This window comes from Phalacrocorax carbo, chromosome 4 (genome assembly GCF_963921805.1).
Source record: "Phalacrocorax carbo chromosome 4, bPhaCar2.1, whole genome shotgun sequence".
In the NCBI taxonomy this organism is placed as follows: Eukaryota; Metazoa; Chordata; class Aves; order Suliformes; family Phalacrocoracidae; genus Phalacrocorax; species Phalacrocorax carbo.
In genome coordinates, this window is record NC_087516.1 from 36,351,681 (window position 1) to 36,367,837 (window position 16,157).

Sequence of the window (16,157 nt, forward strand, 5' to 3'; positions counted from 1 at the left end):
GACTTCATCATTTCTGAGTTTTACTTCAGTGACATAAAAAATGACTAGTGCATTTATAATCAGATTAAAGTGTAGCTGATAAAATAAAAAGCAAAATAGAAAACCCACAATTAAAAAAACACACTGGATAAATTGAAGTCTAAAACAATTAATTAAATCTGGTATCGTGATTCAGTTATAATCACATCCTTCAGTCCATGGATTCTATTTATCTGAATAAAATACAAAAGGCCAGAATTACTCATACAATCACTAAAAATAATGCCTTGGAAGACTGCAAAAGTGTTCCTCTGAAAAAAACAGAAGAATGGAATGGACAAACTGTTTTATCCTGAAAGGTGCTGAACAGCCTGGCATCAAGTCAGGAGAGTCAAGTAAGTACATGTATGATTTTGTATGAAGTGTCTTACTGGTTATCACAGAAATTAAATTTCAGAATTTAATTGATGCAGAGCATCAAGATTTATACATAATGAAGTCTGTAACTACTAATATTGTACAGTTGCAAATGGTTAATCATCTCTGATCTTTGATCTACCTTTTGTTGCAAGTATTTCTGCAAGGACTATGCGCAAGCTGACAGACTGGACATCCTTTGAGGGTAGGAGACAATACACCAGAATTTGAGAACATTTTTGCAGGAATCTTACTTCTTCATCAGAGCTCCTCAAGCATGGGTGTAGCAAAAAAGGTCTCGGTGGATCTTCCTGCCTAAATTGGGGGGGGGGGGGGAGAGAGAGGAAAGAAAGAACGAACTTATATACCACTTGTATCATCAGTAGTCACTAATTGATAAGCTATCCAAAATCCATTATCTGGTAGGTAACTTCAGTAAATAAACACTTCAAAACAATGTATATCTTTCAACACCTGCTAATTTTTCTTAATGATGTTAAATTTCCAAACTCCTCTGTCCTGTCAATGTCTTCACCTGCTAAAACAGAAATACAGTATTTTAAAACTGTATCAAATAGAGAGAGCCCAGCAAGTGGGAGGAAAAACGTTTCTCAGAATAAAAAAACAATTGTACCATCACTGAACTTACAGTGAAATCTTGTCCAGTTTTTCAGAACAATCAACAAGACAAACTCCTGAAGCAAATACATTCCTGTGCAGCAAACTAATTATAGACCCAAAGCTTTAAGCAGAGGATTTAGGATCACATCTAGTTTGAGAAACAGGTCTACCTGTTAGATACTGAAGTCACCATCTTTCCTTATCTACTGGGAGATTTATTTGCCAGTACCAAACTGGTCTGTTTTCAACTTGCCACCTGCAGGCTGCATCAAATTGGTCTGTGCCAGATACCTATATAGTAACAGACATGGCATCATCAGCCATCTACACTGTAAGTGGAAAACCAAATTAGAAAAAATGATTAAAAAGAAACACCCATAGATGTAGAGACAGGGTGGAATCATGGTGGCAGAGAAAGGTGAATTGACTCCCAACGCACAAAGAAACTTGGCCGGACAAGTCCCCTCAGTAGTTCAGCAAGTGAGAACTGACTGTATTGTTACCAGTGTCCGTGGGGTATATAAAGCATGCAAGTGGAAAGCATGAAACTATAGGGGCTCAGCGTGTGTGTGCAGCCCCACCTTTGGGGCAATAGCCCATTAGGCACCATGCTCACCCCAGAGGGAGTGAGATGCCCTGGACTTTAGGCTTTGCTCAGGCTGATAGGTCTTCCAAGTCCCATCCGAGTCACTTCTTGGCCAGTTCACAGATTTGGTGAGTCACCTCTTGGCCAAATCAAGTAACAACACTTGCTTGGATCTGAGCATCTCAGGCATGCAAAGATCACAGAACCATTCAGAGAAGAGAGAACTTGCCTCAAGCTGAGTCCTCTGATCAGCGGGCTGAAGCTAGAATATGATCATGTTATATACTAATAAAACACCACAGAAAAAAAAACCCCAAAACTAGGGAACAAAGTCAGTTTTCCTCCATCACCCTAAATGCTTCAGAGTGAAAGTCCATGCTGCCTGCCTTTGGGGGAGTCAGACCCTTGCCTTCAGCTAATTCTGATGCAGCTTCAGGAAGGAGCAGAACACTCGCAGCCAGAATGGCTCTCAGCCTGCCGGAAGACATTCACTATCATTCACACAATAACTCAAAGGGATATGCAAGCTGGATGCTAATGGATGGAATAAATCCAAAATTTCTTGCTGGTTTCACTTTGCTCTTGGTGAAAGAATTAGGCTCCTAACTTAAAGAAAGTACATCAGGCCTGCAGTTAGGACAGGTATAGTGCGCTATACTATATAGTAACATTACACTCAAGAAAGCTGGTTCGGTATTCAAGGACCACTTGCTCCAAACTCAAGATTGGTGCATCCCCAGGAGGAAGAAGTCAGGCAAATGAGCCAGGAAACCTGCATGGATGACCAAAGAGCTTCTAGAGAAACTCAAATGGAAGAGGGAGGTTCACAGTACATGGAAAAAGGCACTGGCCACTTGGGAAGAATATGAGTGTTGTCAGGGTGTGCAGAGATGTGACAAAGAAGGCCAATGCACACCTGGAACAAAATCTGACAAGGGATGTCAAGGATAACAGGAAGGACTTCTTCAAACACCTCAGCTGTAAAAGAAAGACTGGGGAAACTGTGGGCCCTCTGCTGAATGAGGTAGGGGCCCTGGTGATGCAGGATGCAGAAAAGGAGGAGTTACTGAATGCATTCTTTGCTTCAGTCTTCACTGCTAAGGCTGGCCCTCAGGCATCTCAGCCCACACAGGAGTGAGAGAAAAGGTCTGGAGAAAGGAGGACTTCCCCTTGGTTGAGGAGGATCGGGTCAGAGATCACCTATGCAAACTGGATCCTCACAAATCCATGGGCCCTGATGGGATGCACCTGTGAGTGCTGAGGGAACTGGTAGATGTTCTTGCTGAGCCACTCTCCATCATCTTTGAAAGGTCATGGAGAACAGGACTGGAAGACAGCAAATGTCACTCCAATCTTCAAAAAGGGCAAGAAGGAGTACCTGAGAAACTATAGGCCAGTCAGCCTCACCTCCATCCCCAGAAAGGTGATGGAGCAGTTCATCCTGGAGGTCATCTCCAGGCATGTAGAGGACAAGAAGATTATCAGAAACAGTCAACATGGATTCACCGAGGGAAGATCATGCCTGACCAACCTGACATCCTTCTGTGATGGTGAGACTGGCTGGGTCGACAAGGATATTGTTTATCTCAACTTCATTAAGGCATTCGACACTGTCTCCCATAGCATCCTCACAGGCAAGCTAAGGAAGTGTGGGTTGGATGAGTGGACAGTTAGGTGGACAGAGAACTGGCTCAACAACAGAACTCAGAGGGTCATGATCAATGGAGCAGAGTCTGGATGGAGGCCTGTCACTAGTGGTGTTCCCCAGGGGTCTGTGCTGCGTCCAGTCCTGTTTAAAATATCCATCAATGACCTGGACAAAGGGACAGAGTGTAACTTCAGCAAGTTTGCTGATGATACCAAGCTGGGAGGAGTGGCTGATACACCAGAAGGCTGTGCTGCCATCCAACAGGCTGTAGAGCTGGGCTGGGGGGAACCTGATGAAATTCAACAAGAGCAAGTGCAAGGTCCTGCACCTGGGGAGGAACAACCCCACATATCAATACAGGCTGGGGGCTGAACTACTGGAAAGCAGCTCTGTTGAAAAGGACCTGGGAGTGCTGACAGACAACAAGCTGACCATGAGCCAACAATGTGCCCTTGTGGCCAAGAAGGCCAACAATATCCTGGGCTGCATTAAAAGGAGTGTGAGTGTGGCCAGCAGGGCAAGAGAGGTTATCCTCCCCCTCTACTCTGCCATAGTGAGGCCACATCTGGAGTACTGTGTCCAGTTTTGGGCCCCCCAGTTTAAGGAGGACAGGGAACTGCTTGAGCAAGTCCAGCGGAGAGCTACCAATTTCCAACCTTAACAATTCTATGATTCTATGATCAGGGGATGGGAGCGTCTCCCTTATGAGGAAAGGCTGAGAGACTTGGGTTTGTTTAGTCTGGAGAAGAGAAGACTGATGGGGGGATCTTGTCAATACTTATAAACATCTGAAGGGTTGGTGTCAAGAGGATGGGGCTGGACTCTTTTCAGTGGTGCCTAACGACAAGGGGCAATGGGCACAAATTGGAGCACAGGAAGTTCCACCTCAATAGGAGAAAAAACTTATTTCCCGTGAGGGTGACAGAGCAGGGGCACAGGCTGCCCAGGGAGGTTGTGGAGTCTCCTTCCCTGGAGACACTCAAAACCCACCTGGACGCGTTCCTGTGCCCCCTGCTCTAGGTGTGCCTGCTCAAGCAGGGGGGTTGGACAGGATGATCTCCAGAGGAACATTCCAACCCCTATCATTCTGTGATTATACTAATATACTCCTTTTCCTGCCACCAAACAGGCAAATAGGTCCTCCCTGCTCCTGCCAATCATGATAGGCATTTGGGGAAGATGACAAGACAGGGTCTTTCAGAGCTAACAGCAAAGGGTGTTTATGCCTCTGCTGCAGCATGAAGCACTGGGTGGGTGCTGTGCACCACTGAGCATGCACAGCTGGATGAGCAGGACCATGACAGCACAGTCTGTGTTATTTGCTGACTCTCCACAGACAGCTCTTCTGATCACAGCTCTGAAATTACAGGAAGCAAACCTTCCCTGCCTCGATTTTGTGCCCCTACTGACAAGTTCATCTCTTCGCAGGTGCCAATGGTTTTCTGGACTTCTCAGAACAGGTTTGACTGGATATGCCAAGGCAACTCCTTAGTGCGGGTCACAGCAGCATCTTTTCTTTATACAAAAAGATCTGTAGAAGCAGCGACAAGGTGCCCTAGCAGTTCTTTCATGGACACATGCCTGATGTGCTCCAATCATAGATTTGCAGTTTAACAGCAAGGTGACCATGCCAGTGGTTACAGTGAGACAGAGGCAGTGTTACCTGAGAGGCACCACAGTAATTTCCAAAGGCAGCCAGGACTGGTCTTCAGTAGAAGGCTCTACGGTGTTACAAAGGCTCAGGTCCCTCATGTCTCATACCAGTGCCTCCTCTCATCGGCTATAACATCTGATTCCTTCCCAGAGCTGGAGGCTGCTGTCCTGCTTAGAGTCAACTGACTGTTACTCACAGAGCTGCTCCAAGTGCATTGCCTCTGTACATGAAAAACTGACCAAGAACTGTATACAGTCAAACCAAGAGTTTTCAGTTACACACCACTATATGGCCACCAGTGACAGGCAACATTGTGTAACAACTGATTTTTCCTAGTTAGTCCAGGAGGGAGCAAATATGTTGGAAAAGTAACAATGCTCTAATAATAGCTCTAATTCTGTTCTAATAATACAAGTCATTTGTCTCAAGGTGACCAAAATTAGCCCTTTAATTTTCAGAACAACATGAATGTAAAGATGACATTTGGTTTGATTTGTCTGAAGGCTCTTATTCAATCCCAAACCAAATATTTTGTTTTCAAACATGGATCATGGAGGGGGTTTCAATTGTTACAAGTAGGACAAATTTCAAAACAAATCCCTTGGAACAGCTTGGATGCAAATACTCTGTTCTTCTGAGGAGCAGTGGTTTATGAAGATTATGTGTAGTCTTCATTATCAACCAGCACAGGTGGTGCAGCTGACTGAGCTCAGAAAGCTGTTTATCTTGTTCTGGTGGGATCTGGCAGCTGAATACCTGTTTTCCTCAGCCCATTTCCATTCCTCTTGCATACTCCAGACATACCCTACAGCCTTCGCTACACTGCATCAAATATTCCCCATCACATGCTCTCCCTAAAGGCTTTCATTATTTATCCAAAACCAGACACGTCCCAGGCAGACTACTGGCAGACAGAAAGTCTGGGTCACTTATGTACAGCCACATCTTATTGAGGAAGTAAAGTCTTTCTTTTCTGGACAGGTTGGTCCACCCAAAGTCAGCCACTCAGAAACACAGCCAGAAGCAGAGAAGCATACACAAAATGCTGGCAAACAGGATGACTTATACCAAACATCAGTTGGCTAGCAGCAAACTAACCTCTCCTAACAACTGATTTCTGTGTATTAAAAAAAAATTACAGAGAGTTAGAACTAAAAGCAAGCAGTGATTGCTTTTTAGCCCATAAACACAAAACCCATCCTTTTTGGACACTCTTACCTTATTTGTGGGACATCCTGCATAGCTATGCCTTCATAACATGTGCAAAGCACAAAACAGAGCCATAATGCACATAAAATTTCACTAAACAGATTAGTTGCCTTTGCCTTCAATACCTCTCTACAAGTCTCCTTGAGGAACACCACTCTGGGACTGCAAACACCCTGGAGCATTAACTGCACCTATACTATCATCCATGCAAGAGAAGTAATTTCTCATAATTTGTCTCCACACTGTGCAAATTTATTCCCAGTCAACAGCCAATACATACAGCTTGGCTGAGTGGGACATATGCCAGGACTTTTCTGACACACTGTTAACAGAACACAAAGGGAAAATGGAATAGAATAAACAAGTAGAAAGGCAAATATTTGATTCTTAACCTTCTAATTTGTCTAATGTGTTCCTGCCTACAGGAGTGCAAGGGGAGACTGGAGTTGCACACTCTCCAGTTGACAGGCCATTTAAGAAGAGTTTCCTTTTTTTCTGGAGTGATCTCCATTACATAAGACGACATGAGTAACTAGAAGAGGGGTTCTTTCAACTTTTTTCCTAGGTAAACTGTACCTAAAATGTCATCTAAAAAGCAAAAGTGAAGATCAGAACCGCACCAAACCTTTATTAAAAGATTAGAGAAACAAAGTCTTCAGGAAATTCTCTAAACAAGCCTTGCATATCAGTGCCAAACAGTTGTGTCAACAAATCCTGCAGTTTTCATTGCTGTTTGAGCAAGAGAAATAAAGGGGAGACTGAAAGCAGGAGAGGAAGCTTGGGGGGAGGCTTAACAGCTACAAAATAAATCAATATGCCAGTGGTAAAACAGACAAAGCAAGACATGCAGGCTTATATCCTCCTTTGTATTTACACATGAAGTATTACACTTTATTCCCCTCAATATAAGCATTGATATGCTTGCAGGGAAAGTATATTGCATGTCAACAAAAGGCCTGCCCAGAAAACAGCGTCCCTTGTAACTCAGGCTTCCCCTTCACTGATGCCCATGAAAAAAAAGGAGCAGTGAGCAATCACAGACGTATTAACACCACTGCTCAGCTACCAAACTGTGTCTGTTTACTACCCTAGAGCGGGAGCTAAGATGTCCTGATCGGGCATATTCTTAAGGCTTGATAAAAACTCTACATCTTCAACTCTGTGGGAATGTGATCAAAAGTAAAGAAAGGCACTGTGCATTTTGCAGAGATCAAGAAGAAAAGCAGAACCTTAACTGCAGTCTGCATCCATGTACACAAGGCAGACTGCTGCTACATCTCTCCAGTGTCAATAAAGATATTAAGCACTATTAAATAACCCAAATAGTAACACAGGCATTACTTCTCTTCCTTTCCAATTCTGAACATGTGTTATTAGGACTGTGTGGTTGGATTTTCCAAGCAAAAAGGTCACTTCATAATCACTGAAAACTCTTAACTAAAGCTGTGTGCAGATATTTTTAGAGAGCGCTTTAAAGCCCAGCCAATTATCCATAAATTCTGAGCACAACTGTGTGTAGTGAACTAATATAAATGTGGCACTCTAGCAAACAGTTCCAAAACAGGAATGATACAAGCTTTGTAAAGCAGGCTCATTTAATCTGCTTTAGGCAATAGAAAAATAATGGCAAGTGGCAACCTAATTCGTTTGTGTCTTCTTGAACAATCAAGACTTAAGTAATAGTGACATATATTGGTGTATCAAGATGCAGGTGACTTCAGTGATTTAAAACAGTAGGCAGAACTCATGCTTTACACAGCACGCTTACAGGTCATATCCCTCATCATTCCCCTGTGAGCTACAAAGCCAGCCTTAACCTTGCATAAGTTTCTTTTCCGTAATTTTCATTTTATGAAATCTTTAAGCCTGCTCTGAATTTTTAACTCTCTCCAATGCTACTTCATAGCATCAGAAAACAGGAGGATTTCCCTTCAGCTGCCCCACAAACCAGTGGAAGATCAGGCAGCAGTCTGTGAATATAGATCCATAGGTAGGGCCTGCCAAAGACAATTCCCCTGCACTGGGTCTGTTCCAAGCAGTACTTTTGTTTGGGACCAAACTGACATCTGCTGTAACTGTTCCCTGCTCTGAGACTGCTTCGTGCCACTACTGAACGCATATCCCGCTGAACATCCAATACTAAGACTTTACCTCTTACTGCTGCAAACCTGCAAGCTCATCCAGGACTTTATAAAGGAAAGCAGAACAGCAGATTTGCTTTGATACTCCTGAAGACAAGTACTTAAAACATTACCAACATTATAGAAATATAAACATTTCCTTCTCATGCTATAATGAAGCAACTCTGAGCCAATATCAACACTTCTTTAACAACAAATCCTCATTTCTCAGGAATGCAGGACCCATGGTAGTTCTGTAATACTGGACTATCATCTATGACTGGGCTTCCAAGTTTCCCAAGACAGGGACCTCATGGAAATCTCTCTTTTTATCTAGGATCTACTCTAGATACCCAGGGTTTTAATTAGGACCGTCTGGTAACTCTCTGTATTGTAAAGACTCATTGCAGTCAGGAGTATTAAAAGACTCTTAGATTTTGTGGTTGACTATGCTCCTGATGCAAAGAATTGTCTTTATTTTTACATAGTCTCAATCCTCACGATGGCATGGAAAAGCTTAACAATTAATCCTAAAAAGGGGTGAAAAAATGAAAAGCCAACCCCAAAGTTATCATTTACAATGGCCATACAACTTGGGACTTTGCAGGTTTGGGGTTGGCAGTACCACTGGCTCAAGGGCAAGAAACTCAAAATAAGTACACTGATTAGGAGACATGCATGACCAGGAACTTAATGACAAACAAGACAAATCTGTCTGCTTTGAAAACAGGAAGCAAGCAAATAAATAAATTATACCCACCCCCCCCACCCCCCCAAAAAAAAAAGAACCCAAGAGCCTGTAAAAACATTAACAACTCTCAGGAAATTATGTAAGGGTCCTTTCTCTTTAAATAAATACATAAATCACAAAATGTTCCCTTCAGCCTTTCTATTTCTTTAATTAGTCTTTCAAGAGAGTCTTGCAGAGTTACATTTAAGTCTCAATCAGTGCAATTGTGAGCTGAAATGCACATGCAACTCACTCTAAATGACTTTAATCAGTACATTCAACACTCACCATGCACTTTCATTAAAGTGATTCTGAGAACTATCCCACACATGCAGCCTGCATCTCTTCACCTGTATTGCCCTCAGATCTCTAAGCTTCTTGAAAGTGCAGCAGAATGAAAACTGCTTGATCTATTTGAACTAAGAAATAAAAGAAACAAATTTACACCTTTACAAGCTAGCATCATAAACATGCGTTAAAAAAGTACTTTAAAAAAACCAACCTAAACCTCTGAAAACAAACCACACCAAATGCAAAAATCAGAACAGAAAATAAGGACAAAGCCAACACCAAAATTTCCACAGCTACCATTTTTATCCAGATGCATCAGCAAGTTTTATAGATCACTTTACCTAATATTTACTGTGAAGATAATAATGTCATTTAAACACACCACAGCTACTTCTTTCAAGAAAAAGCATTTGATAGGTCATGTTGATAACAGACCCTAAGAGTGTATGAATGGCTTCCAGGTTGTGGTATGACCATATCAGCACCACAATGTCCCAATGCTGTTGTGGTGTCTAGATCATGCTCAATAATTAATGGGAAACCCAAACTTCAAACACTGAAGCTTGAAGGCAATGGCGAGCCTTAGACCCGGTGCTACTCACAAGTTAACTTCAATAACACACTCAGACCTTGGCTTTTTGTGACTATTTAGTTCTCAGCACTTTCATACAGCTGCTCCCATTGCAACAAACCTCTACAATTTCATACTAAATCTCTTGATACTCCTTTCCAGAGGCTGAGTGTGATAAGCAGCTCTTAGCATTCCTAGTTTGTGGGTGGCAAATGGAATTATAAAAGAAAAACAAGAACTGTGGGAGGTGTTTAGTAGCTATCCTGACAACTTGGATGCCTCTATAGGATTAACTAAGTTAAATCTCAAGTGCTTAAATTCCCTTTGCATCAATCTGCTCTTGATCAATTTGTGGTGGCAGCACCTTTTATTTTTACAGAGTATCTTATCACACTACATATTGTAATCACAAAAAGTACAAGTTATATATCCTATATGTGCACAGGTATTCACACGGGCCAAGAAAGTTAAGAACTGAGTTGTCTTCTTACCCTGTTAGTAATACATATGAATCAAAAGGTATACTATCAAAACATGTACAATATGAACCTAAATCCCCAAATTGCTTGTCATACTGATCACTCAAACAGCAGTTTCCCCACAGCACTTTCCCCTCCTCACACTTTCCAAGGGCTTTGAGCCCTTAACTATAGGTTCTGAATCGGCACTGGGAGTAGCCTGCAGGCCCCAAGCATCCATTTTGCTAAGTCATTACTTATGCTGCAAATGTGGACACAAAGACACACAAACGCTTCTGAGCATCCCATGAAATGTCATGTAGCAGTCAACTTGCCAGAAGCAGCCTGCAACACCACATATCCATATTTGCAGAAAACAATGCTTCCTCTACTTTTGGGATCAAGGTGCCCCAGCTGTAGGACAAAGACAAACAGAGAACAATCCCAACCAAAAGATGTAGGAGTGTGGGGGAAAATTATCTGTGTCACTGTGACCGTCTCACCGAGACTTGTTCAAAGAGCACTGCTTCTCAGAAGGTTCAAGAAGAGGCAACAATTAACCATCTTCAAATCCCATTTTCCTACTGATTTCATGTAAGCAGATCTCATTTTGCCTACACTGCAGTTTAGAGACCACTAACAGGGTGTTATTTATCAAATGTTAACAGTTCTGTAGTAATAGCTGATGTGGTTATTCTTAGCCCACAATAAGCGTAAGTGAACCTCCTCTTCCTTTCATGTGGACAGCTTCACAGAAAGATGCTTATATTTGTTTTCACCGATACTGACTGTGCATTTCAGCCAGAGGAGTAGCTGCCTCCTTTCAACATATTGTGTTACCAGAGTAAGATACATTCCCGGGATCAGGTAATTCTAGTCCCCAAAAAGTATACTGCCACCACAAACAACACTGCGCCCATATACCAACATGAACATTTCCAGCCTTACGCACCACCTCACTCAGCTCACGGTCAGTCCTTGATCACATAAAATAGCACTGCCAGTATTCGGCTTGCTTATATTCTGCTTAAAGTAGCCAACAAAAGACAGTTGAACAAGATATAAAGGAATGAAAGGATAAAAGCTACTATAAGACAAGAATGGCCAAATATACCCTCTCTACCCTTGGCTAATCCTGCTATAAATGCACTCCTGATTCTGTAAAACGTAGGGGAAAAGAGCAGTAGCTTTTACCGATAAATCCAAGACTGATTTTTCTTCCATATCTCAAACTCATGAACTAGCTAACACAGAGAAGTATCATATTCCATTTCTACACTGAGCTAATATTAGGAATGAAATTGGTTTCCTATCTAAAATACTCTGTATTGCCACAAATTTTGTAACTGAAAAGTGACAAGATCCTTTGGAGGCCCAACTGGGCCTCAAGGTAGCCACCAGTGATACATGTCAGATGAGAAAGTTGGGAGCTATCTTGCCTACAGCTTGCATGGCTCTGCATCACCCCAGATGGTTCTGCCCACGGCTAGAGCATCTCTGCCCTTATTTCACTCTATAAAAGTGTCTGGCAGGTGCAAGAAAGACAGTCACCCTTAAAGAAAGTCAGGGAATAGAATGAAAGAAAGGGGAAACAGACCTAATACTACCAGGCTTCTCTCTCCAGATTCTCTGCCTCCCACTGGCCAACATGGAAGTAGCCTCTCCTCTTCTCATGCTCTCCCTCATTCAGGGAAGTATTCTTCTTCATCTGTTGGCCTCTGCTGGCCATTTACCTTGAGCTATTTATTACTAAGTGGAGCCTTACAATGACTAAGATAAGCCAGGAGGAAAGCAGGAGCAAAGGAAAGGACTGTAGCATCCTTCCTCATTCTGAAGGGTCACCGCCTATTTTCAACTATCAGATATCACAGGTTAAAGTTAGTCAGCGAAAGCAGAAAGGTAAAGGGATTTCTGTGGCTGACATGCAGCCAGTGACAAAACACATGAACTTCACGCTGAAGAAACAGACATCTCTGTCCTCCTGGGCACAGATTGTTTCTTTCTGTTACTTCACTGGATTTATCTGTTGCCATAAAGGAAAACTGAGACAAGGCAGCTTAGGTAGCACCCCATCCAGAGATGGTACAGGAGGCATTTAAAACTTCGTAAGCCACCAGATAACAGACAAAATGCCCTTTGCTGTCACACTGCAGTATAAACTGTGCAGTGGAAACGAGATGCGGTGCTCCAACAGGCATCGCAACAGGAAAGATACCTTGCTCTAATTACAGTCTCTATTCCACTATATTTATCATCCAAACCTAACTGGATCGATTATTAGAGACAAGGAGGGAAACGTGAATGCCAATTTAAATGTACTATTGCCTTTAAAATGTTGACAGAAAGCAAAGGTAAATGAAGATGATCTGTGTTCCCTACGTTTGGAAGAATTTTCTGTGTTTGAACTGTGGCAATGTAGAAATGAATTGAAAGCTTTCCAGGAAACTCTATTGCCCAAGCTGCAAGTGACATACTTTGTAGTTCCCGCTCTATAGCTTAAACTGTCAGCGGGTTCTAGCACAGTAAACTCCATAGCGGTAGGCAATTTAGTACAAAACTCAAATTATTCTTAAAACCACAAATTACCTTAAAAAGAAAACAGTATCAGAGTCTTCAACTGTGCTTCCAGGTTCATTACATGCACGCTCAGATCACCTGGCAGTACAATTTCAATCTGAGCATATGAGCACAATGTCACATTTCTGCTGACTTTGTCATAGTGCATACATACAATTTAAGCCCTCTCTCCATCTGCCAAGAAAACGTGAGCCCTGCACACTTTTCATAAAGCCTCCTGGACTTTTTGAGCAGGTTTGGATGAGCAGCATGAGGATATACTAGTGCTTCACATTTTGCATCATGCAGCATCATGCTGCTAATCAGCCGTTAGGCACCTTAAAAGCAGACCTTCCTCCCTGTGAATTTGCAGCCTTGCAGTATGTGAGAACCAGTCAGTGGGTCCAATTTCAACCTATACAAAATCTGAAGTTGTCTGTGGGGTTGCTTGGGGTTTTTTAACCTGCTATCACATTAATTCTTGATAGGATTTTTTTTTAATGCAGCCTGCTTTATCCAGCATTGACTAAGGTGTATTTACCATTCCAAAATGAAAAAGTTAATTGGAAAACATGCAAGAGAGTTTATTTTAGCTCTCCATAGTGGAAATAACAATCCAGTGAAGACCTAGAGGAAGTGGTCATAATTCTCAGTAGATAAGGAACCTCATCAAGAATCAGCATTAATAATAATTCTGCAATCGTAGATTCTATATCCCTAGATTCGAACAGGAAAACATTTACACTTTTAAAAAACCAATACCATCCTCAGACTAACTGTTCAAACTCTTCCCAAAAGCAAGTATTTTACTGTGATAAAGGGCAAGTGAAAACATAATGCGTAGAAATCAAGGAGCACACGTAGGAGCTTTACCTGACCGAGAGATTTCTACCACATTCCAGAGCTGAAAGAAAATCGTATCTGGAATCCAATGAAAGATTTACTGCAATGTGCGTACACCTTAATTTCTTTTCTTGAATGTAACAACCCTTTAGGTTTTTTTTTTCTTTATTTCCTACCCATTAGTTTACATAAAGCTGGCATCTACCCCAATACATTAACCCTATCTTCTGCTTCAGAACAGAAAGTGTGAATGGCAATACACAGACTAGTCACCAACAGAAAACAGTTGATCTTTTTTCCCCTGAAGGGGTGTTAAAAATACATCGATCTAACTGTAAGCAAAACAGCTTCATAGTACAAAATGTATAGTCTAAATCTGAATGGCCAAAGCATATTTCAATTATGATAACTGAAATGCAGGTAAGCGCAAATATAAGCCCAAATCCCACAAACTGTGTATTCAGATGTGGGAACTGCATAGGCTAAGTGTTCCCATGTGCAATTACAGTTTGGGTGTAACTAGCATTTAGTGGACAGCTGACCTTTCTAAGTGGACAAAGAGAGCCTTGCTAAAAAGAAAATTCATGGAATTAGTAAGATAACCTGAACAGACAAAGAAAAGCCAGTCAACAATTTTTCCAGTAGAAGAAAAAATCTTGTTATTGCAGGACAGGCCCCTTACAGAAACCTTGAGGCTTTGCCTCCCAGGGCTATAAGAAATGGGAAACTGAATGGAAATAACTCTGGTGCTGTTTTGGGAGAGGTGCAAATAACTATCTTCTTGTCTGTTGACTGCTCTGACAGCCCCTCTCCTTTCTCTTGCAGGTTCACACTACTTGGAGGAACTGCTCACGCAGCCCACCTCCTACCGTGGGCAAAGGATTCAAGGACAAAACTGAAACAGCAGTGAATCCGAACTCTGAGAAAAGGAAGACAAGTGTTTACTTCCACAGGTCTTGTGGATGCCCTGAAGCCTGCTTGATCTCTAAAACTGGTAATAAACCTGAACTGTTTGCTTTATCAGTTGCCTACAAAAGCATTACACTCTTCAATATAGTACATCTGAAAGCAAAAAGAGAAGCAGAAAATTCCAGTGAAACGCAATTTTGATTTTACCTGGCATTGGCTCCTTTAAGGTCACAGAAATGCAAGAGTAAAGCTTTCACTACATCGTTGCAGACAACTTTAACTACATCAATATGACTCAGCCTCTGTCGCAGCTGCTTGGCAATCTCCCAGAAATCTTCAGATAGCAGCTGGTACAGCTGCCCTTCATCTCTGCTGAGTTGCCCATACCAGGACAGGATGTAATCTCTGTAGCTGTAGTCAAACACTGAAAGGAGAAACAAAACAATAAATAGCAACAACTGCAAAAGAGGAAGGCACACCAAGATACAAAAAACCATAATCCTCCACGCTTCTCCTCAAAAATTAGATGGGTAATAGGTTTCATATCTTCTTCTTTGCGTTTTAAATTCTTGCCAAAGAAAGTAAGGTTGGCCAGTTTACAGAAATCTGCACCAAACAGGTTACTGGAGGTCACTTTGCAAAGCCAAGCCAGTAAGTGGATTTGCTCAGTCACATTACTAGCTACACGCAAACCTCAAACGAATACCTGTCTCCCAACAATGGATTTGGTTATATGAACTATCACATAATCTGTCTGTGACTAGGCTGTTGCAGACTGAAACCAGCCTTCCTTACATAGGAATTCAACAGTCTCCATTTCAAAGTCACAGTTAAAAGAAGAGGTGGTAAGACTATTGGATTTCAAAAGACATATACAATACTGAACAACACTGCAGAAAGTAAATTATAGGATTAGAAGAGCTAGAGATAAGAGAGAACAAGTAGATTAGTGAGAAAGCACGAACTTCAAAAATGATGAGGTATTGCAAACCACACCTACAAGCAGTAACCAAGTCTACAGTAATTACAAGTCCCATGGCAACACCATCTTCTACCATTCTGACTTTTTTTTGACAACATTTGTGTGTCACCAGTTTTACTGATGTTTCACTATAGCAGATGTCTCTGGAGGTGTAGGAGGGAGCAGGAGGTGTTCAGGGAGCATGCATGAGCCATGTTTAGCAATTACAAGATGGGGAAAAAGCTGGGGTGGAAGAAGTCAGTTCACATCTACCAGAGGGATAACTGAACAAGAAGGTGGAAAATAAGTCACATGCCTGACAATCTGAGTAGCTTCTTTACCAGACATCCCAAATTCAGACTTCTTATATCAAAAGTACATCTCATTTGTCAGTGTAACACCATGGTGCAAAGTAATCATGTGACCTCCACTATTTCTTGATTTCCACTTTGATGGAAGTTGTTTGGCAGCTTAGTAAACTATAAAAAGCTCCCTGGCACCATGACAGTGAACTAATAACACAGTAACAGCAAAACAACTTAAGTTGAATACTTTTGCCTGCCCAAAATACTAGCAGATCTCATCCTACAGCACCTTGTTAAAA

At 41.9% G+C, this 16,157-nt stretch overlaps 1 protein-coding gene across 2 annotated transcripts in view; it reads right to left on the minus strand.

The window, feature by feature from the left end:
- The window catches only part of SNX25 (sorting nexin 25), a 92,959-nt gene that overhangs the window by 52,879 nt on the left and 23,923 nt on the right, over window positions 1-16,157 (minus strand). For both annotated transcript variants that reach the window (XM_064449606.1, XM_064449605.1), the window contains exons 3-4: window positions 14,800-15,016; window positions 539-711 (exon numbers count right to left, since the gene is read on the minus strand). In XM_064449606.1, the coding sequence (XP_064305676.1) occupies window positions 539-711; window positions 14,800-15,016 (390 nt within the window). The remainder of the gene's footprint in view (window positions 1-538; window positions 712-14,799; window positions 15,017-16,157) is intronic.